This window comes from Crocodylus porosus, unplaced genomic scaffold, assembly GCF_001723895.1.
Source record: "Crocodylus porosus isolate Cpor-Errol unplaced genomic scaffold, CroPor_comp1, whole genome shotgun sequence".
NCBI lineage: Eukaryota > Metazoa > Chordata > Crocodylia > Crocodylidae > Crocodylus > Crocodylus porosus.
The window spans coordinates 71,300,018-71,326,936 of NW_017728931.1; the positions used below are offsets into that span (position 1 = coordinate 71,300,018).

The window sequence follows — 26,919 nt, forward strand, 5'->3', positions numbered from 1 at the left end:
TCACTGTCAGGGTGGCTAGGATCTGGAACCAACTTCCAAGCGAAGTGGTGCTGGCTCCTACCCTGGGGGTCTTTAAGAGGAGGCTGGATGAACACCTTGCTGGGGTCGTTTGACCCTAGTACTCTTTCCTGCCATGGCAGGGGGTCGGACTTGGTGATCCCTTCCGATCCTACCAACTATGAAACTTGCCGGAGATGGAAGTGATACTCAATGGGCGCATTACACGAGACACTAAATGAACAGTAGACTAATTCTACTGCACAGTAGTGCATCATGGCAAAAGCCATGTTATTGTACTAATGCACAGTAGAATTACTCTACTGAGCATTAGTGATGGCTACAAAGGACCAACTCTCAGGATCATAAATTCTAATTTATTGGACAGTATGTGAAATTACCAATAAAATCATAAATGGTGACTTTGAGTTCTGAGGGATACTAGTTACTTTAGCACACAGACACACGGACTCACTTATTTAAACCCATGTAGTATAGTGTATAGTAGCTGCTGTTCTGATTGTGAGACCACTGGTGTCAGTATAGCTACCTATCTGAGGCCCTGGAGCCTGCTGTTGATGGTCAGCTTCCTTCAAGGCGATGTCTTCTCCAGAAGGGGGTTGCCTGCTTGTCCTTCTGTCTCGCTAGGTCAGGTGCTGGATGAGAGGGCGCCACTGAGGGTAACGCTTCACTGCCTTTTATCCCTTTCTGGCAGACTTGTGTGATCTCCCAGCATCATCTTGGCTGCCCAATCCAGAGGTCGCTGTCCCACGTGGGTTTTGAGTAGTACCCGAGAGCTGTTAGTCACAGGGGTCTCTGTCTGCTGGTACTTGAAGTTTTGGGAGTCCACGCTTGACTTATTGACTTAATGGCTGTATTGTCATGGGTGACAGGAATAGTCAATAGAGTGGGTGCTTAGTTCCAGGAATCAGTTCCTTGGCTTAATTAGCTTAAAATGGCTTGTAGAGTAGAGTTTTGTAATGGTAAGTTATTATGGCTATTGTCAATTAACAGCCAGAGGTACTTGGTTTGTCATTCATACCGGCATTCATTCAAGGGACTGCCCAATATAGCAGATTTTATCATTTTACAATTGCAGTTTCAATGCAGTTTTTAACAGTGGTCCAGAACGTAACTTCATTCTACAGGGAGTACATTCCTTAAGGATTTAAAAGTATAAAATATAAAATACAAAATGCCATGGACAAGACAAGACAGATGAAATATAAAAATGCACTGTGAGAAATATACAAAAATGCAATATGAGATACTGAGGATCAGAGGTTACTGGGGACAGTGAGTTATTAGCACCAGGATATATATTTACAGTCTTTGAAGTGGATATTTTAGTTCTTTTGTTTTCTCTAGTGACATTGAGTTTAATTGATATGTAGATGTAGTTTGTAGGTTTCTTCTACAGAAAGCCACTTCAGCTTTCTGGCTTTCTCTGAGCCTTGCCACACCATGCAGTGCATGTGCTAGGTCTCTGCCAATACTTAGAAGGAAAAAGAAATGCACAAAATGGGGGGGAGCGGGGTAGGTGCAGGCAAGAAGGGACTTCTGTTATATCAATGTCCAGAAAGGAAATGTACAAAGGGGCTTTCTGCTATATTAGCATCACTAAAAAGGCATGCACCAGTGCTACCATGCAGTAGGGTTGGTTACTGTGCATTCAGTTAGTACTGTTATTACAGTATTATTCCTAACAATGTACAGTAACTACAGTGCTGCGTAGTTCCCAGGATCACCTCTTGCCTTTTGAAGATGGATATTATGTTGTCAACCTTACAGTCTCTCAGAAAGCCCATTTAAAGTGATACATATTATTGCCAACAGTTGTGCAATTTCAGGACTCCTTTAAAACTCTCAGGTGCATTTCATCCAGCCCTGGAGACTCATTAGTATTTCATTTATTCATTTGCTCTAAAACTTCTATTGTCACCTCAGTGTGATCCAACTCTTCAGATCAGTTTGCTAGGAATGATCGATCTAGTGTGGGATGTTCCCCGACATCTTGGGAAGTAAAAGACAATGCAAAGAATTAATTTAGCTTCTCTGCTATAGCCTTATCATCATGATATTTAATGAGAAAACCCATGAATACCTTAAATTAAAAGAGACAAAGATTTTTGGGATGATATCATTTATTGGAAGGATTTTAAACAAGCTCTCAGGCACATGGCACTCTTTCTCAGCTTACATTAACATTTTAAATTCAAATTATTGCAGGAATAGTTAAAGCTCAGTATTTGGCAGTGCTTTTGAAAGTTCCATTTATCAGTGACATTGAAGTCTCCATTATTTTTATCATGCTGGCAAAATAATTTATAGCCTCTTTCTTTTCCTTTGGTGTCGTACTACTGCTGTTCATTTGCTTGTAGTGGTGTTGTCTTGAAGCTGTAATAAGAGTCACAGGGTAAGCTAAGAATACAAAAATGACTGTAAGACAACAAGTGTGTGTAAGAGAGAAAAAGAGATTGCGTAAGTATATAAGGGCATAATGGTATAACAGAATAAGAGAGAAGGTATTCAGAGGAATTTTTAATTTTCTTTTCCATATTCTTACTAAGATAGGAGACATTCTTCTTTCAAGAGCTTGACTGGGTTCAGGTACCAGCCACAGTTACCTTTAGTATATGCAATCTACTTGTATTAGTGTGGAGCATTTTAATTCTTCAGTTCACTCTGTGATTATATTGCTTTTGCCTTTGTAACAGAAAAATCTTAAAAGATGTTTAAGTTAACTATCTTTTTCTTTTACTCCATCCATTTTCTGAGAGATCCGTTTAGTTCAATCTGAGTTTAATAGGTGCTGAAATTGTCTTCCAAATGATTCTGGACACTTTTATTTCTATTTATATAGTCTTTCAGCTCTTAAAATAGCTTTCCTGTAATTCTGAATGATTCTTAAACGTTTCTTGTCCTTTTTTTACCACACATAAGAAAAGATCTCATTGCATTTTAGAGTTTGGAATGAAGTTGCTCCTGTATTACCAGATAATTAATTTCCAAATGAATATAAACATTTCTATTCAAATTATTCTATGGCTTTAATATTAGTAATCAGTTACAGCACCAAGTTATTTTGTTATAGCCACATCTGGCTTACTCTTCACATAATAATAACAAGAACAATATGCCTGAAATTACTATATTAACTCATGTACTACATGCAGCTTTCCCCAAAAACTTAGCCTTCCTAAATTGGGGTCCATGTCTTAACGGAGAAAGTTGATTTTCTGCCCAGTCTATAAACATGGAGATTCTGTAACATGATTGTTGCTTCTTTCCTTTCTCTTCCTTCCAGCAGATGGGTAATGGTAGAGGTAGGTAGAGTTCTGTAGGGGCAAATCCAGGGAGGTGCAATGGTGCTGTCCAGCCCCTGATTCCTGCTTCATCTAAAGTTCTAAACCAACTGTCCAGAAGCAGCAGTGGCATTTCTATTCAGGCAGCACTGAGGGAGTCCATTGATGTCATGACTCATTATAATCTACCTGAGTCCTACTAATTACTCTTAACATTACAGGTATTGATACTCTTGCTCCTTTTTAATGAACAAAATTGCTACTCAAGTTATCCTTCCTTCAGCAATTTTGCTGTGTGTTAGCTACTCCTCAGCCATCTCCTCCTATTTCACAGCCCAGGAGATGGTTTTTAGCTCTTTTCTAAATTCAGCATCTTCCCATAGAGTCCTATCTTCATCACAGATACAGTTTCAACTTTTGACAGCCAAGAGCTTTTGTTAATTTAGCTGTGAAAAAGTTGAAACTAGCTTGTGCCTGATCAGCAAAGGGCAGGTGAGTGGGCTGAAGAGTAGACTCTGCACTGCTCTATGCGGCCATAACTCTGGATTTTTTTTTTCATTCTGCCACTCCACAAACAAGGTGCAGGTTTTTTGGGGACATGTGGTATCTGAGAAAATATGATATATGAATGACTTTCATTTAAATATGAGATCCTTGCAAATAAAGATTGCACAGAAAGCATTAAGGCATGATAGAGGTTTTCTCCTTTAAAATAATGTTATTTTGAAACTATATATTATTCTCCTCTTAAATTTTATAGAAAAAAGTAATTAAATGTAATGAAGGAAATACTTCATCGTGTGAATTAAAACAGGATTTTTTCTTTTTGAAAAAAGAGTGGGTAAAAAACCCCCACTTTTTTACAAAGTTTTCAGGTGTTATAATGTATCCTAAGCATCATTTCTCTTTGGAATGTCCTAAATAAGGAAGGTAGTATTGGAGCAATGTTGTAGCTGAGATGGTCCAGGAATATGCAAGAGGGAAGAATTTTTTGGATGAGCTCGTTTATTGAATCAACTGCATAGCAGAGATCTTAGACAAGCTTTTGGGAACAAGATACCCTTCTTCAGGTCTGGGAGAAAACCAGACACATGTTTAAGTAAACATTTTTAAAACGTCATGTGGAAAGACCTGTTGGTCCAATAAAAGATGTTACCCTCCAAAATCCTTACCTTTTTAGATAAAGAATACCTTTTAATTCTTTTATACAATCACATCTCTTTCTATAATGTAAAAAAGTATTTTCTTAAGCTAAACATAACATCCATTACAAAATGGCAGGTTTCTTTGGGCAGATGTGATATTTTTTATTAGACCAACTGAGAAGTTGGAAAAAAAGTTCTTTGTAAGCTTTTGGGTGCATTCACCCTTCTTCAGGTATTGGGAGTCTCTGTTGTTCTGAGACTCATTCCATGGAGTCTCAGAACAGCAGAGGTTCCCTATGCCTGAAGAAGCGTGATTGCACCCAAAAGCTTGCAAAGAACTTTTTCTGAACTACTCAGTTGGTCTAATAAAAGATATCACATCTACCCAAAGAACCTTGCCTGCCTATGTCCTTAGACCAACATGGCTACAGCCAAAAACTGTGTAACAAAATGGTATCTTGTATATGGGGAAGTACTTTGTTCTTTGAAAGATGCTGTTGTTAGTTATTTGCATTTTGATTAAATGGTTCCTAGACTGACACCATACCACTTGTAGCACACACTTACAATTTCTAATTTAAATCTTCTCTCAGATATTCTCTACACAGCATGAATCACAATAACACAATACTAACACCGTTATACATCTTCCAAAACATAGTATAACAAAAATAATAGTAGGTGTGAAAGAAAAAATAGAAGTAAAAGAAACAGCATTCTAGAGGCTAAATAAACACATATGTAAGTGAATACTATCAGTATGGCTAAGGACACCTTGGGCACCCAGCGGAGGTTTCCTCAGGCTTTCCATAATCAGTATAAACTATTCATTTAATTTAATTACAAAGGCAACCAAAGCCAAAGTGAAAGAGATCATGTTTCTCAAACATGCATAGGAAATAATTGTAAGTATCTCCTAAAATTTAGTACAGGCAAAGGCATGCTCTTGATCATCTAAAATTATAATAAATTATTTCATTAATATGTATTTTTCCATATCTGTTGAAGACTATTCAACCACAACAGGTGGTGCTGGTTGGTGTCTCCCCTTTGTGGGGTTTAGCATCCATCTGTTGGTCTGGCCTGTTGGCTTAGGAGGTCTGTTGGTTGCAAGAAGCACATCTGAGATGTTATGGAAAGTTTCCCAAGGCACATCCATCTAACTACTCCCTCCTGCTGGTCACCCATAGGGGCACTACTGATACTGTTAGTGGTAACCCTTAGCAGAGGAAAAGTGACAAGGGTCTATATGTGCAGGAGTCAAGGGGGCAGGGGCTCTGGTAGTGTCCTCATCCTTCCTTCCTTAAAAGGGTAAAGACTCAGGCAGGAGCCATGTCACAATTAACACATGGCTACATAGATCATTTTGTCTGCTCAGGACAAGCATTACTCATGAGGACAGACTAAAAGAACTAGGAGTATTTAGTTTGAAGACAGGGAGAATTTGATAAGTCTTCAAATACCTGAACAGTCATTATATGGAGAATAGAGATAGACTATTCTTTATGGCCACAGGACTAGAAATAGTCATTTAAATTGTAGAACGGGAAATTTAGGCTGGATATTAGGAAGAACTTTTGCACTATGAATCTGGTTAAGCACTGGAACAGACTACCTAGGGACATTGTGGAATCTCCATCTTTTTACATTTTTAAGAGAGAGTTAGACAAACACTTGACTGAAATGGTTTAGTCAGGGGTGATCTTGCCATGAGCAGATGACTAACTCAGTATGTCTGGCTGACACGGAAGAGCAAAGAATCAATCTAGCAACAATAGATGACGAATTATTTCTTGCAGTTCTTATGACATGGTACAAACCCTAAAAGTAAAGATGAATTACCCATCAGATTCTTTATATTACATTGGCAAAAAAAGTATGTGTTTCAGTGGAAAAATCCTAAGTACATACTTGGATGCATTTAGCATGCATGTTGCTGTGGCCACAGCTCCATCTTCCTTTTTTTTTGTTTTGGCCCCACACCCATCCCAATGGTCATTCTACTGTCAAAACAGCAAGAAAGAGTCTGAAGGTGCAGGGTATCTGCAGAAGTGCATGCTGTTAATTAAAGTTGGGTTTTACTTGTAATTTATGAAAAATTATTCAACTGTTACAGTGTGGGTTTTGCAGCAATATTAGGATGTTATTCAAACACGAAGTTTTCTATAAGACACAATAGACATGTTACAAATAGCACATACTAACTCTAAGGAATGTTAGATTGGGTTAAAGATATGGATTTTGTAAGCAGTCACACATTAAGGGTTAATACCCTTCTTAATGTTCACTTCTCAGACCTACCACTAAAGGACTGGTGAGCAACAGCATGGCTAGGAGCTGAAAGTTTACTCTGTGCCTACCCTGCTGTCTGGCTCTCTAGCTGCAGTAAAGCTTGGGGTGGGAGGGAGAAAAGGGCCCCTTAATACTGGTTGAAACACCCCCTCTTATTGATTGCCCCCTTTGCTTCCTGAATTGCACACCACTCACTGTTCCTCTGAAGAGCTCAACCCAGGTGCTGCAGCATGGGTCCTGCCTGAAGAGATCTTCAGCATGGGATGGAGCTAGCACTGTGTCAGTGCCTGCACTGCTTCTGCCTGCAATAGGGGAATTAAAACTCGTCCTTTCCCCTCAGGCTACTGGCATCTAGCTGCTGCAGTCCCGGGTGCACGAGCAGAGCCTATCAGTGCCCATGCTTTGACCTCAATTAGTTAAGTCTGATACAACATTCAACCAGGTTTATCTCAAACCAATTTCAGCCATTTTGAAACTGGTTTATGTGCACTGAACTTCTGTTCTGTTACAGGTTTAAACCAGTTTCTGATCACTTAAACTGGTTTATGTGTAACTTCTGTTCCTAGCCCGTATGTATTGCATTTCATGAATGAATTAGCCATATATCATTTAACACAAGAGGATTTGGGGGCAGCTTTTCCCAAGTCTTTACAATACTAGTTCACTCTAAAGTATAGTTCACTCTGAAGTATAGGCTTTGGATGTGTTACGTATTTTTATGGTTAAGAGACACTTGTGAAGATACCACCTGGTAAATTAACTTGGTTCCTTATGCTGTGAAAAATCAAAACGCTTATGTACACATCATTGCACATTTTTGCTTTGATAATTCAATATACGTAATTGAACATTTAGACACAGACTTTCAAATTTACCAGAAAACAGCTCACTTTTTGGTACCTGATTAAAAGACAGAGTTTTTAAGAGTTCTGCTTCCATCTGCAGTCCTACCTGAACATACTAGCCTTGCTGATAGAAGCAGACTGCTTTTGAATAGATACTCTTTTCAGGAAGGTACCAGCCACTCATTAACTAATTGCCTAAAAAGATTTTAAAGTTTTTTGCTACTGAATCACAAACTGTTATTTTTACTTTTATGAAAATATGCCTGTTTTGCTTGCACATTTCCTAAGACTGCCAGTAAAAAATATATATGTCTGTGTGTTTATGTATAGAGGGGGAGACAGGGGATACAGCTTCTCCTTCATATTCTCAGAGGACATTGGAGACTTTGTCTTGTTTCCAATTCATTTTCTCCGGCCGTTGTTAAGTAAAGCCAACATGCTACTTTTCTGAAACTTCAAAAGAATGAAAAATACTAATATTTAATACCATTTGGAATTGTTCAGTAAATTTGATATATAACTGACACAGTGGGTTTAATTGAAAATTTAAATATGTACTGAATTAACCATAAAAGCATGCTTTAGTCTTGAAGCCAAGCATGTTATAATCTTTTGTTTACATGAAGTTCTATCTACAAAACTTCTTAAGAAAAAGCTCCATGTTTTGTCCCATTTTATCTTGTATCTGGATAGGATATGGTGTACTAGGACAGATTTCTTAATAAGAAATTATCAGGCAAGGAGACAGTTGTAATTTGTGCATGGAGATGGAACCTCAGATCTATCTTTCACTAGAGAATCCTGTCAGATTAAAATATAAAACCAAATTGATTTGCGTAAGGGAAAGATGTAAACTATCTAAAGAGGATAAGAAGTAGCCAACACATACCAGCATAGGTGCTTTCTTCACTTCTTCAGGCAGCTCTCTATAAGGATTTACTGGAACAACTGATGCTGATGCAGACAATTGTTTTTGGTCATTGGGAATAGACCTAAAAGTAAAAGATTTTGGAAATGTTATGAAGTTTAGCTATTTGCCCATGCTTTGGAGTATTGTAGAGTTATTCTTCCCCAGAAAAGACTTGATGGGAGTTATTTTATTTCAGTCTCCTTCAAGCTTTTCAAATGGAGCGTACTTCCTTAGGATGGTGCAATGTGATCTCTGTTTGATATCTGGCCAATTCCATGTTCATCTTATGGAGGCACCCGCCTCAACATCACTTAGTATGGGTTTCACCTGTTGAGGTAAATAGAGGGGCTCAATCCTTTAGATAACCTAAAGCCAAATATTGCAATATATCTACCTTAATTAACCATTTCTAGAAGCATTTCCTCCCTTCCCATCCCCTCACAATATCTCTCTCAGATACTTATATGACCACTCATTTATACAAAATGAGCCTCTCACAATCTTCACAATGTATTTATCCTCACATCCTGTGAGGTAGGGAAGAGCTATTGCCGTTCTGTAAAAAGAGGGGAACTAAGACATAGAGAAGCTAAGTAACATACCCAAGTCAAATGGATTCAGGTCAGCCAACATAACTCTGCCATAAGCCTCACCCCAACAGATTGTGAGAGAGAAAACAGGAACTCCCTTCAGTTTTTTAGAAATATATATATAACACAATTCTGTGGATCAGGTCTCTTAAGTACTCATATAGCCGTTAGAAAATTCCCATGTTCAGAGTTTATTTCCAGAAAAATGAGTTGTCAGCTGAGACCCTTTAGTGAATAATGCAGAACGAAGGGATCTATTAGGATGTCAAATAAAAGATGGTTAAGAAGGCCTGGGAATACATTAATTGTGGCCCCAAATCTGGAAAACATCTCTGTTCAGGAATGCAATTAAGCCTATGTTCAAGTTCTCTTTGAATAAGAGTGCAGTGAAGAATAACCCTGGCACTAATGTGAGTCAGCGTTTTATCTTATTCCTTCATCTAACCTGGCCGGGACACCTTCAAACTTGCTTGTAACAAAGCTGCTTCCAACTGTCACAAAAAAGCATCATCTTGTTCTTAAATTGTGTTCCAGCCCCTTAGGGATCAGGAGATCCAGCTCATGCCCTTCCTTCTACCTATTTTGCTTTTGATTAATCCGGCCCATTACTTTAATTTAAGAATGGTTAAATATGTTGCTGTTTTCTTCAGCTGCATGATATTCATTGTAGGTCATCCGCATATAATCGCTCACATGCACACATACTACATTTCTAGAAACCGGACATGTTGTTGCGAACTATTGGAGAGGTGCAAATAAGATGTAGCCTTTAAGGAACATCTAACAGGAAACCTGAATTATTTCCATTTAAATAAAAGTACTATAATTTCTGTATAGTTGCATTACAACTGTGATACAGTTACCCCCTGGTTATGCTTCTTTCATAAATGTATCACTATCTATAATATTTGCAAAGTTATGGTGTAGACATATGTGTATTAATATACCTGTGTTCTAATAGTAGATGTATTACAAATCTCATCAAAGTAATAAGCATGTGAACTTTAAGCTTCTAGTTAAACATCTCAGATATAATTTTGTGTTGAAGCCTAATTATAGAGTCATTACAGTGCTTTATTATAATGTGACCTCTAAAATTAAATGTATTCACAACTATTTCATTTTCATAACCAGATATATAAAAATAGGAGTCACATTACTTAAAAATGTAGAAATATATATATAGTTTTGACATACCAGAAAAAGAAGTTCAACATATTCTTAAGCCAGATATAATGTAGATAAGGAATGACTTCTATGATTAATTATAATACAATGCATAAAGACATACATATACAGATATTTTAGTATTTCTGAATGTTAATGATAAAAAAAATATTTTAGAGCATACTTATTAACATGAATCAGTTAAGGCAATAAAATCAACATATGATTTTAAAATTTTGGTAAAATATATTGCTTGCTTTTTCATTTTAAAAATATGTTTTAATGTAAACTAAATGAAATGACAATTAGATGACTAAGTTTTCAAGCATAAATAATAGACTGCATTAGTTGGTGAGTTGTTTTACTTAGTTTGTTTTAACATTCCATTATTTACCATGGTTAACTTTAATGCACTTATATATATTTGTGACAACAAAAAATTATAATAGGGTAATTTTATGCTTTGAAAATTTTGGAGCAGAAGTTATGACAAAAAACCTTTTACTTTCTTCTTTATCATGGAATGCTGATTAATTGATTACTACAATGAGTCTGCCAAAGCCTCTGTGTTTTTATATTGTACATTTTGTCTTAATAGTGCCTTATGAACTTTAGATAAAATGAATTAAAATATATTTATGTTAAATCCAATAGCTGCTACTGGAGCATTTGGAGTGCCTTGTTTCAAGACATGAAAGGTCACTGAGGATGACAGTGGTGAAACGGCAAGCACAGTCCCCCTCAGGAGTTTCCAGTGAAGTCGAGGTTCTCAAAGCACTGAAATCTTTATTTGAACACCACAAGGCTTTGGATGAAAAGGTACAGTATGGAAAAAAGCTTACTTAAAAGATTCTGTTGCTTGCTTTGCCATGCCTTGGATAGCATAGTATCAGTATCATTTTTTTCATTTCTTTGAGTATGTATTACACATAGGCTAGGGACAGAAGTTAAACATATACCAGTTTTAATGATTGGAAACTGGTTTAAACCTGTAACAGAACACAAGTTCAGTGCACATAAATAACTTTCAAAATAGCCAAAACCAGTTTAAGATAAACCTGGTTGGATAAAATATCAGACTTGACTGATTTTTTGTCAAACTGGTTTATGGAAGTTCTGTCCCAGGTTCCTTCCTAGATAAAATTAACTCACAGTCCCCCAGCATCCCAGGATGCTTTGCAGCCCTGGGCTATGCTGTCTGATCCAGTGGAGGATGGGCTGCCTCACCACTTTGTTCCTTAGCCTGCTTCCTACAGGTGTCTGTCAGGGATGTGGGGCGGGCAGGGGAACAGACCCCCAAATCCCCCTAGCAGGGTCTACACAGCACATGGGGGGAGGGAAAGCCCCTGTGGTGGGGGCTTATTGACCCTTGGCAGCCTTTTTCCCTCCCCCTTTTCAGCTGCTGATTGTTTTAGTGGCTGCCACAGGAGGGAGGGAGAATAGAATCATAGAACATGAAGGTTGGAAGGGACCTCAGGAGGTCATTTAGTTCAACCCCATGCTCAAAGCAGGACCATCCCCAACTAGATCAACCCAGCCAAAGCTATGTTAGCTTAATAATCTCCAAGGACAGAGATTCCACCACCTCTCTGGGTAACCTGTTCCAGTGTTTTACTACCGTCCTAGTGCAAAAATGCTTCCTAATATCTAACCTAAACTTCCCTTGCTGCAACTTGCAACTTGCTCCTTGTTCTGTCATCTGCTATCACTGAAAACAGTCAAGCTCCATCCATTTTGGAACCCCCCTTCAGGTAGTTGAATGCTGTTATTAAATCCCCTCCCAGTCTTCTCTTCTCTAGACTAAATAAACCCAGCTCCCTCAGCCTCTCCTCAGAAGTCATGTGCCCCTCACCATTTTTGTTTCCCTCTGCTGGACCGTCTCCCAGTTGTCCACATCTTTTCTGTAGTGGAGAGCCCAAAACTGAACACAATACTCCAGATGTACCAAATAGAGGGGAAGAATCACTTCCTTGAGTCTACTGGCAACACATCTTCAAATGCAGTCTAGTATGCTGTTATCCTTCTTGGCAACAAGGGCACACTGCTGGCTCATATCCAGCTTATTGTCCAATTTAACCCTCAGGTCCTTTTCTGCAGAGCTGTTGCCCAGCCTGTCAGCTAGCAGCCTGTGCTGGTATATGGGTTTGTTGCATCCTAAATGCAGGACTCTGAACTTGTCCTTGTTGAACCTCATGATATTTCTTTTGGTCCAATCCTCTAATTTGTCTTGGTCACTCTGAATCCTGTCCCTACTCTCCAGTGTATCTACTACTCCTCCCAGCTTGGTGTCATGCAAACTTGCTGAGGATGCACTTTATGCCATCTTCCAGGTCATTGAACAAAACCAGCCCCAGGACCAATTCCTGGGGCACTCCACTTGATACCAGATGCAAATTAGATATTGAGCCATTGATTACTACCCCCTGAGCCTGATGCTCCAGCCAATTTTCTGTGCATCTTACAGTCCATTCATCCTACCTGTACTTCCGTAGCTGCCTGTGAGAATGTGGGGGACCATATCAAAAGCCCTGCTAAAATCAAGGTATAGCATTGGTAAAGCCATGCTGACTCTTCCTAATCACCTTCTTCTCCTCCAAGTGCTTAGAAATGGATTCCCTGAAGAACTGCTCCATGATTTTTCCAGGGACTGAGGTGTGGCTGACTGGTCTGTGGTTCCCTGTATCCTCCTTTTTCCCTTCCTAAATATGGGCACTATGTTGTCCTTTTCCAGTCATCTGGGACCTCTCCTAATCACCAGTAGTTTTCAGAGATGATGGCCAGTGACTCTGCAATCACAGTAGTCAGCTCCCTCAGCACCTTCAGCCACCATCAGCCAACACCCTCAGCGTCCAGACCCCTACACTCTCCCCACACACACATATCCCATGTAGCCCAATGGACTTGTATACGTCCAGCTTTTCTAAATAGTTCGTAACCTGTTCTTTTGCCACTGTTGGCTGCTCACCTCCTCCTCAAACTGTGCTGCCTGGTACAGTAGTCTGGGAGCTGACCTTGCCCGCGAAGACTGAAATGAAAAAGGCATTGAGCAGTTCAGCATTTTCTGCATCCTGTGTCACAAGGTTGCCTCCCCCACTCTAAAGGACCCACATTTTCCCTGATCCTTCTTCTGCTACCGACATACTTGTAGAACCCATTCTTGTTACCCTTCACATCCCTTGCTAGGTGCCACTCCAATTGCACTTTGGCCTTCCTGACTTCATCCCTGCATGCCCGAGCAGCACTCTTATAAACTTCCCTAGTTATTTGTCCAAGTTTCCACTTCCTTTTTAAGATTCCTTTTTTGCAACTTAGTTTACTGAAGACTTCCCTGCTAAGCCAAGCTGGTCTTCTTCCATGCTTGCTAGTCTTCTTGCACATTGTTTCTTCTTGCACTCTCCATAAGGCTTCTTTAAAGTCTTCCCAACTGTGTGCCTCCCCATGCAGCCCAGCATGGGGGCACAAGGGGGCTTCCCCTCACTGCAGCCCAGGGCTCCCCAGCCCAGGGCAACCCAAGGGAGCTGAAAGGAATTCTTCCCCTCCCAAACCCCACAGGTGCTTTCCTTAGCCCCTGGGAGGCTCAGGCAGCCTCAAGGAATGGGGGAAAATTCTCCTGCTTCTCAACAGGCAGCCTTGCCTCAGCTGCTGCAAGTCTGAGGTAAAACTAATTGCAGGGGAGCAGAAGACTTTTGCTCCACTCCCTGAGGCTGCCCCAGGTTGTCCCTGAGACTTGCAGTAGTTAAGGCAAGCAGGTCTGGGGTTCAAGAGGCGAAGAATTCCTTTCAGCTCCTTGGGGCTGCCCTGGACTGGGGCACTCTGGGCTGTGGAGAAACCCCCCAAGGCAGGGGCATGCTTGGCTGCACAGGCAAACACCCAGATGGGAAGACTTCTCTCTCCCTGCTGTGGCAGCAGCTGAAGCAACCAGGAGCTAGGAAGGGGGGTTGGGAGTAGACAGGCAATTGCCAGGAGTATGGGCGCCTAGTGCCTCCTGAGTCTGGGCAGGGGACACCAGCAGTTGATCACCAACCTGGGGGGTCCCCCAGTGGCCAGTCGCTGACCCCAGAAGCACCAGCAGCAAAACTGGAAGTGCCACCAGCACTTCTCTCAGTGTCCCCACTCCGCAGCCAGCGCCAATCTTGGTGGGGCACCGGCCGGCACGTCTCTTGACACCCCCACTCTCAGGGGGGGCACGTGCCACCCCCCCAATGCTGCCCCTACACATTGCCTATAGTCAGCAAGATGGAAGATGTGATCTAGCACCCCCTACGTATTGGTCTGGGTTAGTGCAGGCCTTCCCTGGCTTTCCCAATTGAAAACTGAATGTCATTTCAGTAGGTTATCACTTAGAGGAAGCTGCCTCGATTAAATTAATTCTGCCTCGTCCTTTTTGACTGCCTGTACTTAGCCATAAAGAACTTAGGCTATCAGAAAGTCCCTGAGAAAGTATATGCCATAGCTGTGAAGGATCTTAGTTCACAGTAAGCATCTTTTGTGGTCAGTATTGGTCAGTGTTGCAAAACAGTTCTGTGTAAATTATACCTCTGACCTTTCTCCATTAAGCACTCCATTAAGGAAGCTTACTGTCCATGCATGTATGTGCATGTGGGCATTGTATACTTCATAAAGAAGGCTATTTCTGAGAAAATATAGGCATATCATAAAGTGGTTAATTTTACTGTGATTGTATTGTGAATGAAAAGACAACATCAGCTTGTGTTCCTGATTAGACAGTAGTGCTAGTGCTTTTCTTTAAAAAAAAATAGTTACTACCTGTAATACAAGTGTTTTTCTCAGTATGATATCACTCTGAATATCAGGGTAAGTACTCATATAGCCGTTAGAAAATTCCCATGTCCAGAGTTTATTTCCAGAAAAATGAGTTGTCAGCTGAGACCCTTTAGTGAATAATGCAGAGCGAGCGAAGGGATCTATTAGGATGTCAAATAAAAGATGGTTAAGAAGGCCTGGGAATACATTAATTGAGGCCCCAAATCTGGAAAACATCTCTGTTCAGGAATGCAATTAAGCCTATGTTCAAGTTCTCTTTGAATAAGAGTGCAGTGAAGAATAACCCTGGCACTAATGTGAGTCAGCGTTTTATCTTATTCCTTCATCTAACCTGGCCGGGACACCTTCAAACTTGCTTGTAACAAAGCTGCTTCCAACTGTCACAAAAAAGCATCATCTTGTTCTTAAATTATTTCTTTTAAGATTCATTGCATAGATTTCTAAAATGCACCCACATATTTTGTAAAAGTTCTGCAGGATTTTGAATCCAATCACTGAAAGTGAGTATTTGATTAGTTTTAACTTTAAGAATACATTAGTAATATTTATAGACTATTCTCACTTGCACTATAAGTTTGAGGTATTTCAGGACTGCTGCTAAGGTAGTGCTGCCCAAAAGCATGTGCCATGTACTTGCTCCTACTTCAGAAGTGCCAATTAGGTCATATAGCTGTTGTTGCGCAGCCCCAGGTGCTCACCAGGAAACACACAGAAGACCCTGACAGCATTTCTGGACATGTGCTTAGGAGCTCACTATGCTGGCTAATCCTTTGTGTGAAGGAAGATGTTTTTGGCTCACAAAGATCTGAGTAAGGGCATTTGGTGCCCAAAAGCTTGTCTAACCTCCCTCCCAAGTGTAGAGTTGATCTGACAAAAGTTATCACCATAAATCCCTTGCATTTTGTGTAGTTCCTGTACTTTTATGGACACATACTTACTAATTCCTGTTGCATACCAACCGGGAGCAAGTGGGTTTGGCATTTTTCTTGGTGATATTCCTGGGCTTTCTATATACATGTTCTCTTGGTGGGTATTAAGATGCCTATATTTGACTCACAGGCATGTTTGATGTTATATAAAAATTACCTACACTTATTTCAAGTCAGGCTTGTAGTTTATCTGTGTTTAGTTAGAGATGAGTGATACCCTGTTGAGGTAAATAAGAGTGTAGTGGTTTTTAATTTCCCTGAACTATTTAGGTTTACTAAGTCTTTCTTTTTAGCCAGGACTTACATAACCTTGTATTATTAATAATATCCTTTTGAGAGTACTGGGGTTTATGGTATGATTCCTTTCTCTCTCTTCATAGCATTAAAAGATTGAAAAATATAAAAGAAATAGGAGAAGTATATTATAGTTTTTGGTCCTTTGTTCCATAATGTACAAGTCATGAGAATAAGTGAATATTCAGCAAATAAACATTTTCATAGTTATTTTGTACAGTTTTTAGCATTTAGGATATATGCGAAAGCACCTTTGGTATAGTCCTTAAGTAAAAGATTATTTATAGTGTATGTGTAAAGATAAATTTTCATTTAAACTTTTAAGAATTGATGTTATTCAAAAACTGGTATCTAGTTTTTATTCCTGTAACTGTCAGCATCAGTAATCACTCATTTAAAATTGTTTATTCCACAGAAATATGCATCATATTCATAGTCTGGGCTTCTCTTTTCAAGTTAAAGTAGCAGAATTAGCCATCCACAAATCCCACTTGGAGGACATTTCATTAACCACAACTTTGAAAAATACAAAATGTGCCTAATTCAAAACTAGTGTACTAAAAGATGATATATATAATATATATATAAAGCTACATTTGTCTAGTGGAAAGGGAAAGTGTGGTGTCTGTGTAGTATTGAACATCTTTATGCTGCTTTTTTTCTTGAAAGGCAATGAGTCATCATTTTTCTATAAAACATTTTGAGAACAACCTAAAAAACAAGAAATAAAGTTTGTTTGTTTTTTTTTAATTTTCCACATAAAGCTAATCTGAAATACAGTCAGGCATACGTGACACGGGCATTTCTATAACTTTAATGAAGAATGACTATGCTGTGTCACAGGCTATAGGAAAACCTGATGATCTGGAGTAGTATATAGGTGTACATTCCAGTATTTCACTACCATAGTGGAAGATCAGGTTAGGGATGACTTAGAAAAGCTAAATGCTTTCAAATCAGCAGGGCCAGATGGGATATATTTTAGGGCAGGGGTGGCAAAGTTCCATCATCCAGCCCCTTGGTGCTGCCTTTCGGTCTGAGTTGATCCATATGCTGCACGTGGCTTATGGTGGACCAGCCCCATGTGCAGAGCCTGGGACATGTCCAGTTCGGGGCCAATGCTGCACTCAGTGTCACCCTAGATGGTGCTACCCTGGACAGCTGGAGCAGGTGTCTTGCACACTGGTTCTGGCATACAGAGTAGGTCCATGGGCCTGATCTGGCCCATAGACTGGCCCCATGAAACTTATCCGGTCCACAGTGCTGTATAACTTTGATCCCTACTTTAGGGTACTGAAGGAATTGGCTGAGCTAATTTCAGATCCAGTGACTATTGTCTTTGTGAGCCAACAGAGGTTGGGTAAAGTCCCAGATGATTAGAAAAGGGCACATATCCCTTTAAGATAGGGAAAAAGGAGGAGTTTGAGGAATTACAGACCAGTCAGTTAGACTGTCATACCAGAAAAGATCACCGAGCTCAAAGAATCTATTTCAAAGCACCTGAAGAAGATCCAGATTATCAGGAACAGTCAGCATGGATTCACCAAGAGTGCTGGTGTGTTGTTCTTCCTCTCTTTAAAGTACCGGTGAGGTCTCACCTGGAATACTATATCCAGTTTTGAGCCCCGCACTTCAAGAAAGATGTAGGCAGATTAGACATAGTCCAGTGGCGAATGACAAACATGATTAGAGGCCTGGGAAGCATGAATTATAAAATAAAAGGCTGAAAGAACTAGGTTTACGTAGTCTTGAGACTGAGGGGGAGATTTGATAACAATTTTTGAATAACTCAAGAGTGATTATAAGCAGATGGATATAGATTTTTCTCTGTGACTGTAAGGGACAGGACTATAAACAAGGGCCTCAAACTAGAAATTTATGGTGGTAATTAGGAAGAACTTTCTGAATGACAGTGGTGAAAATTGGAACAAACTACCTAGAGAAGTTGAGGAATTTCCAATCCTGGAAATTTTCCAGAGCAAGTCAGGCAGATTGGCATGATTTAGTTAGGAATGGTCCTGCCTTGAACAGGGGTCTGTACTAAATAACCTCCTGAGGCATCTTCCAGCCCAACTTTCTTATGATCCTGTTTTCATAAGAAATTTATTGAAAATATAGGAAAGTCTCTCAGACAGGCTGGGAATTCAGTTGTGGAGCTACAGGGATAGAGACTGGGACTGCCACTAAATTCCTACCAACAGAGACTCAATGAGCATGCAGGTCAGGAAGGGGGTTGGCAGTCAGCAACAGCTGCGCCACTGCTTGCCCTGCTGTGACTGCCAGCCCAGATCCAGCCTGTAGCTCCCTAAAGTTTGGATCTGGCCAATGATGAGCTCCTCAACCCAGATCCATTTTAGAGGCGTGAGTTTGATACTTCTGTTTTACAGCATTCATAAACGTTGTATACTTCCACCTAAGCTATCAGTTCACATCGGCTCAGAAGTATGGACTGTTTGAAATAGATCAAGAGTAAAACTTATTGGAAAATGGAATTTCCATCCTAAGGACAATTCCAATTTTTTGACATATTGTTTAATCTCATATTAGGATGAAATGTTGAAATATCAAAACTGAATCTTTTTCCAAGCATATTACATTTGAAATCCTAATAAAAAAAACACCTCAAAAGGGTTGTACATTTTGGCCTAGTTGAAACATTTAATTTACAGTTTCAACTCACTCTTTTCCTTTCTGCAACACTATTGTATGGTGTTGAAACCAGATTCTACTACAGTAGTATCTGTGTTTGACTTCTGGATGCAAGAGTTCCTACATATGCAATATATCAATCACCAAAATAATCATTGCTCTAATAGTTTTTTGAGTAAAACTAAACAGAGTTTTAAGAGGGAAAGTGGGGAAAAAATAAGGGTGGCAACTAGGCAAATTATAAATTTCTAAATGGAAAAATAAGTGGAGGCCAAGGTTGATAACTTATTTTTGCAGAGATTGCTTTGAACTCGTTAATAACAATATGTAATCAGGGCTTATGTTTTAATTTTTCTCTCAGAGATGGTACTCACTACAGCATAACAGCACAGGCATATACTAGGGCTCTAATTTCATGCTTGCTCAGACAGCACAATGTTACTGTCATTGACCACCAGGTCACCAGCAACAATTCTTGCCATATCTGGCTATTTCTTCAAGGCCTGCATTCTATGTACTCACTAAAGGCATCATCCTGCTCTACTGAACTCAATAGGCAACTTTAGGTGACTATGACTGTAGCAAGTTTTTACTCTAAATTGCTATCAATCCTATTCTAGTTATTTTATGAGATCTGACAAGAGTTCGGTCAACTTCAGACAAAAATCAAACACTCAGTTTGACTGTATTACATATAGGGATGATGAGGGGAACATGTAAGAAAAAGAAATGTAATTGGTGTCATCCAAAGCTATTTTATAAGTGACTTGTTAAAACCACCCTTCAGTAATAAGTGAAAGAGAAAAGTATTTGTGTAAGCCTTTCAAACAGTATTATTCATATGTACACTATTTTAATAATATTCAAAAGGCTTAGCAATTATTTTCCCATTATTATAATGCCCTGTCTGGAAATATTCATTGTAGTATATAGGAACAATTGAGATTTAAAATATTTTCTTTTTTAAGTGCACCTGGAAGAAACATTTAGTATTTCCATGGAGAAGAAAAACTCTACCTTAACAAATATCACTGGTACTATTACGTTGTCATTTTTTGTTATTGCATGTATCAATTTTTGGCCATATCTATTTATATTATTGTATCAAAACTGTTAAAACTTCATAAAATCATAGAATAGAAGGACCGGAAGGGACCTGTTGTTGCTCTGTGGGGTCAGGCCAACTGTCAGGTTCTTAATATTGCACTGTTAGACAGGAGGATGTGACACAATTTCACACACACACACACACACACACACACACACACACACTACCAACTCAAGCCCATACACATCCAAACCAGCCTAGGCACATGCATACCTGTCACCAATTCAAGCACCTAAACACACTATACAGACCAAAAGTTAGACAGCAATCAGTTGTCAATACCCACACACTCCATACACATACACAGATCACTAATTCATATATCACGCACACGATGATATATATGTGTGTGTGTATATATTCATCAGTTCACACACATACCACCCACCTACACATACACACAGGTAAGTTCCTAACTTGGATGGTACAGGATGTATGTGTGTGTGTGTTTGGGGTACTTGGGATACCTGAGGGAAGGTTAAGGTGAGAGAGAAAATGTAAGGAGTGAAAGTTGCTGGAACCTAGAGAGAAGCTGGACTGAGGACCTGAGGTTTGGGGTTCTTTAAGGTCAAGGGGCCCCATGGTTACTTGAGGTGACTGGCACAAGGGAAAAGCCCGGTGGCAAGGGGGAGACAGCTAGGAAAGAAACTGAGGCAGACAACTGGGAGTTTGTGGGGGCAGATAAGTGGTGTCAAGTAGGAAACAGTCAGAAAATGGACAAAAACCCAACTTGGGGTTTCAAAATAACAGGTTTATTAAACAGACAACACCCTACTAAGCCCTATGAAGTTATTGGTTCACACATATACACACACAGACATACTCACAATGGCAGCAGGAGAAAGAAACTCCGTGGAAGGGTTGGAGTCCAGGTAGGGAAGAGAAACAGAGTTCAAGTCCTTGCTTGAAGAGAGGATGGGTTGATAGCTACCTATCCAGGCTGGAAAGAGGTCCTTGTCCAGTAGGTGTTGTTCAGAGTCGGGTCGCTGGCATTGCCTCTGGGTGTATAGGTGGTGTGGAATAGTGCTGGTCCAGATGGAGAAGGCATTCCAAGGAGAGTCTTCACTACCCCTTTTTATGGGGCAGACTACCTTTGATCTCCTATGGGAGGGCCTGTCCAGGGAATGTCAGTCCTGTTCCAGAGGGCTCCAGGTGTTCTTACAGAGCATATGCAGCCTTGACACAATGGTGGGTTGCCTCATCTTTTGTTTCTTGAATGCTGAGGGTGGTTCAAATGGCTGGGTTGTGGTCCAGGTATTGGTTTTGGTGGTTCTGTCATTCAGAAGGAGGTTTTTTTAGACCTACTGCCATTGTCTCTCAAGCACCCTCATTCATCCCCATTTATTCAGGAACCAAGTTACACAGGAGGGGTTGGTATGAGTCATAGGTTACACAACAGGGCATGGGGAACAAGATGGAGACTTGACAAACAAAATGAAAACTTGACATGACTTATGCTAACTTACATATGTAGGCCTAAATTATATAGTATCACTAAAACAGTAATATAGAACAGCAAAAATCAATATAAACATAATAATTATACAACATAAAGAAGGAGAAAAAACAAAACAAATACAACTTGTTACCAAAATAAAATGCTGAAGCTTATCCTATGTCTTAGCTCACTTATACTTATCTATAGGGAATAGAGAGGGAGAGAAAAAGTCAGAAACGGTTGGGGAAAGGGAGGGAATGCACTTTGAAATAAAACAAAACAAAAACTGGGGTTTTTCTAGACTGTAAGATCATCAAGTCTGGTCCCCTCCTATGTGGAGGACGTTATTGGGCTCAAATGAGCTCAAGGAGGTGCTTATCCAGCCTCTTCTTGAGCGCCTCCAGGGATGGTGACTCTGCTGGGATTGTGTTCCAGATTCTAAATAGCCCCATGGAAAATAAGTTTTTCCTTATGTCTAGCTTAAATCTTTCCTTAATTAACTTGTTCCCACTGGTCCTCGTCCTCCCAAGGGGTGCCTTTCTGAAGAGTTGCTCCCCTAGATCTTGGTGTTCACCCCTGACATACTTGTAGCCAGCTATCAAGTCACCTTTCAGTCTTCTCTTATGCACACTGAACAAATCCAGATCCCAGAGTCTCTCCTAGTAGGGCCTATTCTCCAGGCCTCTAATCATATGGGTGGCCCTTCTTTGTACCCTTTCAAGCTTATCCACATCTTTCCTAAAGTGCGGTGCCCAAAACTGGGCACAGTACTCCAGCTGTGGCCTCACCAATGCTGAATAGAGGGAGAGGAACACCTCACTGGAACTATTCAAAACACATCGACTGATGCATGCCAGAGTTCTGTTTGCCTTTCTGGAGCCTTCATCACATTGTTGGCTCATATTCATCTTCTGGTGAATTGTCACCCTGAGGTCCCTCAGATTCAGTGTCAGCCAGTGCACCACCCATCATACAGTTATGATTAAGGTTCTTCCTACCCAGATGAAGGACCTGACACTTGCCCCTATTGAACCTCATCTGATTGTGTTCAGCCCATTGGACTGGTCTGTCGGGGTTGTCCTGGATCTTTATCCTCCCTTCAGATGTGCCCGCATTATCCCACAGCTTGGTGTCAACCACAAACTTAATCATTGCATATTCCACTCCCTCATCCAAGTCATTGATAAAGAAGTTAAAGAGCATGAGCCCAAGCACTGATCCCTGGGGGATACCACTGGAGGTGGCCCTCCAGGAAAAGGGCATCCCATCAATTACACCTCTCTGAGCTCAGCCTCTGAGCCAGTTGCCAACCCACCTCACTGTAGACTGGTCTAAGCCAGTACCCTACAGCTTAATTAAGAGAATCTCATGGGAAACAGGATCAAAGGCTTTGCTGAAGTCCAGGTAAATGATGTCAACCTCATGTCTCTTGTCCAGCTGGTTAGTTACCTGGTCATAAAAAGCACACCAAGTTTGTTAAGCATGATGTACCATTGACAAAGCTGTGCTGGTTGCTTCTTAATACCCCACCAGCTGCGAGCTTAGTGATATAAAAAGACATTTTTCTGTTCTGCCTGTCATCTCGATTCTCTTAGTGGCAATTGGTGCAAAAATGCTTCCAATGCAGCAAAAGTTACCATAGAACCACATGCTACCAGAAAAACAATCCCAGAGGAACAAGCTAATTAAAAAGAAGGTGGAAAAAAGTGCTTTTGAGTGCACACTGTATGTGGGAAAATATGGTATTTAACAGTTATATATCAAGTGGGAATTAGCATGTGAGGGATTAAAATGAGAAGCAGTTGCTAGGAATTAAAGCAGGATAAGTGGTTTATAGTTGCATCTAAGAAGGCCTTGATGAAGGAATACCTTTTCAGTACCAGAGAGGAAAGAAGTAAAATAGACATATATACTATGCTGTGTTATCATAATATCTATGAATAGTCTTCATTCACTATATTTCTGAATCCTTATTTAGTTACACTTCACCCATGCCAAAGGAGGCAAGTATCATTTAAATACCTTTTATGGTAAGGTAGTGATGGCCCATTTCTGATGTGGCAAACTCGGGCTGATCCACAGCTAGCGCTCCCACATGGTGCATGTCTGGTGCTGAAAGCCCCATCAGCTGAGGGAACTCCCAGTCGTGGGGGCTTGCTACTTGTCAATGAGGGGGAAGCTCAGAATTGTGATGTGCCATGGGATGTGATGTGTGATCCCAGCATCATTCTTTCTGCCATGCACATGTGGCATGTCAGGAAGCACCACTGTGTAGATAGTCCCATAGTGCCTTTATCTGCATATTTGGTAGGGGCCTTAGTAACATTTATCAGATATGTAAATAGATATATAATCAGAATCTTCTTATCTAAGCTGCATACTTTTACATCTCAAATGGCATTTTTTCTTAAAGCAGCATTTTTTGTAATATAAATTTGGAAGGGGAAGTAAAATACATGATAAGTTTGTTGTAAAGTTTTAAAGATGCAATTAGTCATTAGTCATAATTAGACTTCAGAGTTCAGTATGATTTATGTTAGGGCTGAGTGAAATTTTGCTAGCTGTTTCATTTCTGAGGTGTTTCGGGTGATTTTAGCACCAAATCTGTTTCAGGCATCAGAACAAATCGGCTCCAAAACATTTCAGAATTGTTTGGGAGAATTTCAGAGTTTTAGAGCTGGGTTTGCAGGGAAACAAAAATGAAGAGGGAGCGGAAAAAGCAGGGAAGGACTGCTTTGAAATTGACATGTAGCTCCTGGTTTGATTCCCTAGCTCTCTGATCACTTCCCCCAACTCTCTGATAATTTCCCCAGCTCTTCCTGGGGGACATGGGCCCCTGTTCTATGTACAGGGTTTCAGCAGGCTGCCACCTCTGACTGGGGCCAGTGGCAGCTGCTCAGCACAGCCTGTGCTGAGCACCCGGAAAACTATGGTGCTGCTGCTGGTCCCAGACTGCAACAGCAGTCTGTTAATACCCGGCATGCAGATCCATGGGCCCACACCCCCCAGAAAGAGCTGGGGGAATGACCAGAGAGCTGGGGAATCAAACCAGGAGCTTCAGCTGACAAGTGGATCTGCCCCATCACCTGGACAGTGTGCAGCACCCTACCAAGCCACACAGCACCCACGCATGTGCCAGGCAGAGGGAGCAACCCCCACTACCCCACACTGCATGGGGGGGCTCTGCCACGAGCACCTAGAAGTCCTATTTGCCACTCCTGCAGTTCGTGAGTGAGGGGTTTTTTGTTGTTGTTTTTTTAAAGCCCTGCACTCACTGGCTGCAACACTGGTGATTGGGGCCTCTGGCTGCTTGTGGCAGAGCCCCCAGTGCATCAGGGAGCAGCAGGGATTGTCTGCCCCCCGGCCTGGCACCCACACAGCAGCTGCCCCAAGTCTACCTGGTGTAGCCCGCACTGAGTGCAGAGAAGAATCCAGTGCTGGAGCTGGCACCAGCCGGCAGCAGCAGCCAGCTGTCATCTAGCATGCAGATCCGGGGGCACGCACCTCCTGAGAGGGCTGTGGGGCTGTGCCAGACTCCTCCTCGGGGGCACAGGCACCAGAGCTGTGTGTGGACAAATGATACCACTTTTGTTTTGAACAGTTTGAGGTACTGTTTCACAGAACCCCTGCACCAATCTTCTTGAAACCTGGCTGGGTTCATGCCCTCAGAAGGGGCTACCATCCCTGCATCTGAATCAGGCAAGGAATGACAATGTTATAGGCATTTTAGTGATTCCCCATTATGACCTATGGCCGAAACACTGAAACAGCGTTGAAACTCTGAAACAGATTTGACCGAATTGAAATGGGACAGTGATTCAAAATGCCAAAATGAATCACTGTCCCTCCAAAACACCGAATCCAAAATGAAACAGCTGTTTCGCATAGCCCTAATTTATATGGCTCAGCAAAAGATATGTAGTATTACATTTTGTTTAAGTAACTATAGCTCACAAAAAAGCTTATTTTCAAGTTTCTATAGAGTGTTCACCAATATTCCACAGATAATCTGAATTCTATTGTAGAACATGAATGGCTGAATCTGAAATCCTTACTCAGTTTTTAAGCTCACCTTACTCAAAACACCATTGAAATCAAAGTAAGATTGACCTAGAAAAATTAAAAGCTAAATTGAGAAACAGCATTTAGTAAGTTGAATATCTATTCCATTTATATAGAGGCAGATCTAGACATAACAGATTTTAAGAGGCAGATAGTTCAGGATCATGGGGTACCATAATTACAGCAAAGAGAAGTTTACATCTTAAAAGGAAAAATCTCCCAAAGTTCAAGACATCTGAGTGATGCTTTCAGGTTTTCCCTCCCTTTCCTGGTGAAGTTAAAAACTGTACCTGCCCTAATTGTCTACTGTATATAGCAATCCAGTATTAGGAGATAGTTATAATGTTGTAATTGTGGGGTCACGAGTGTGTTAGTTCAACAGTCAGCTGAGGAAATGATGAAATATAAGGCTGAAGCAGAACTGTCCTCAGATGATATAATTGAGGTCAGACTGGAAGAACAGACAGCGGCCAACAACTGAAGATTGTGAGGTGAGTCGGAATAAAAAAAGATACTTACTCACAGGGGAAGAATTTTGTTAATTTATTTTGAAAGGAAAATGAATGAAACCACTTTCAGTCAAATCACTTTCTATTTTATTTCTGCCAATAGATCTACAGTGAAAAACTTTGTAGAAATAAAGTGGCTCAGTAAGAAGTAAAGTGGCTGTGCTCCTGTAAGTCATGGAACAGGCACAGCTCCTCTTATTTGCCCTTTAAAAACAGGGCCTGCTGTACCTGAGATTGTCAGCCTGAAATGGAGCAGTGGATGTGGCCTTCCAGCTTTTCAGTGTTCAGTAGTTCTATATAAAAAGGATCAGGATTCAGTCTTAACTATTGCTTTGTTCAGAGCTAAAGGGTAAACATTCAGATTGCAGTCGTAATATGTGATTCTCTCCAATACTATTGAGAGTCCATAGGCACATACTATAATATGGGGTCAGCTCACAGAGGTAGTGAAGGCTAAGGATGTGGTAGTCATAGGGGACCTGAATTTCCTGGACATCTGCTGGGAAGAACAGTAAGCCAGGTCTGAATGCTCACGTAGGTTCTTGGTCAGAGTGCAGGACCTCCAACTAACCCAGGAGATGCCTTGTTGGACCTAGTGCTGGCCACGGGTGATGACCTGGTGAGGGGGCTGCGAGTGCTCGACCACCTGGGCGAGAGCGATCATTGCCTGCAGGAATTCACCATCCAGCGCAAGGTGGCAAAGGCATGCAGTAAGGCAGCAGCCGTAGATTTTAGGAGGGTGGACTTCAACGAGCTAAGGAGAATAGTTGGAGAAGCGCTGAGGTCCCGGAGGGGAGGGGAGCCAGGTGTCTAAGGAGAGTGGTCGCTCCTTAAGGAGACGATCCTCCAAGCCCAAAGGAAGGTAATCCCAACGAGGATCAAAGGGAGCAGGAG

General features: G+C 40.9%; 1 protein-coding gene and 1 long non-coding RNA gene across 9 annotated transcripts in view; one reads left to right on the forward strand and one right to left on the reverse strand.

The window, feature by feature from the left end:
* The window catches only part of PPFIA2 (PTPRF interacting protein alpha 2), a 581,389-nt gene that overhangs the window by 341,191 nt on the left and 213,279 nt on the right, over positions 1–26,919 (forward strand). For all 8 annotated transcript variants that reach the window (XM_019543139.1, XM_019543142.1, XM_019543143.1 and 5 more), the window contains one exon: positions 10,906–11,070. In XM_019543139.1, coding sequence (XP_019398684.1) covers positions 10,906–11,070 — 165 coding nt within the window. The remainder of the gene's footprint in view (positions 1–10,905; positions 11,071–26,919) is intronic.
* LOC109315451 overlaps positions 2,342–26,919 on the reverse strand; it is a 26,259-nt gene continuing 1,681 nt past the window's right edge. Inside the window, exons 2-3 of the long non-coding RNA XR_002102504.1 lie at positions 8,474–8,821; positions 2,342–2,394 (exon numbers count right to left, since the gene is read on the reverse strand). This is a non-coding gene — a long non-coding RNA (uncharacterized LOC109315451). The remainder of the gene's footprint in view (positions 2,395–8,473; positions 8,822–26,919) is intronic.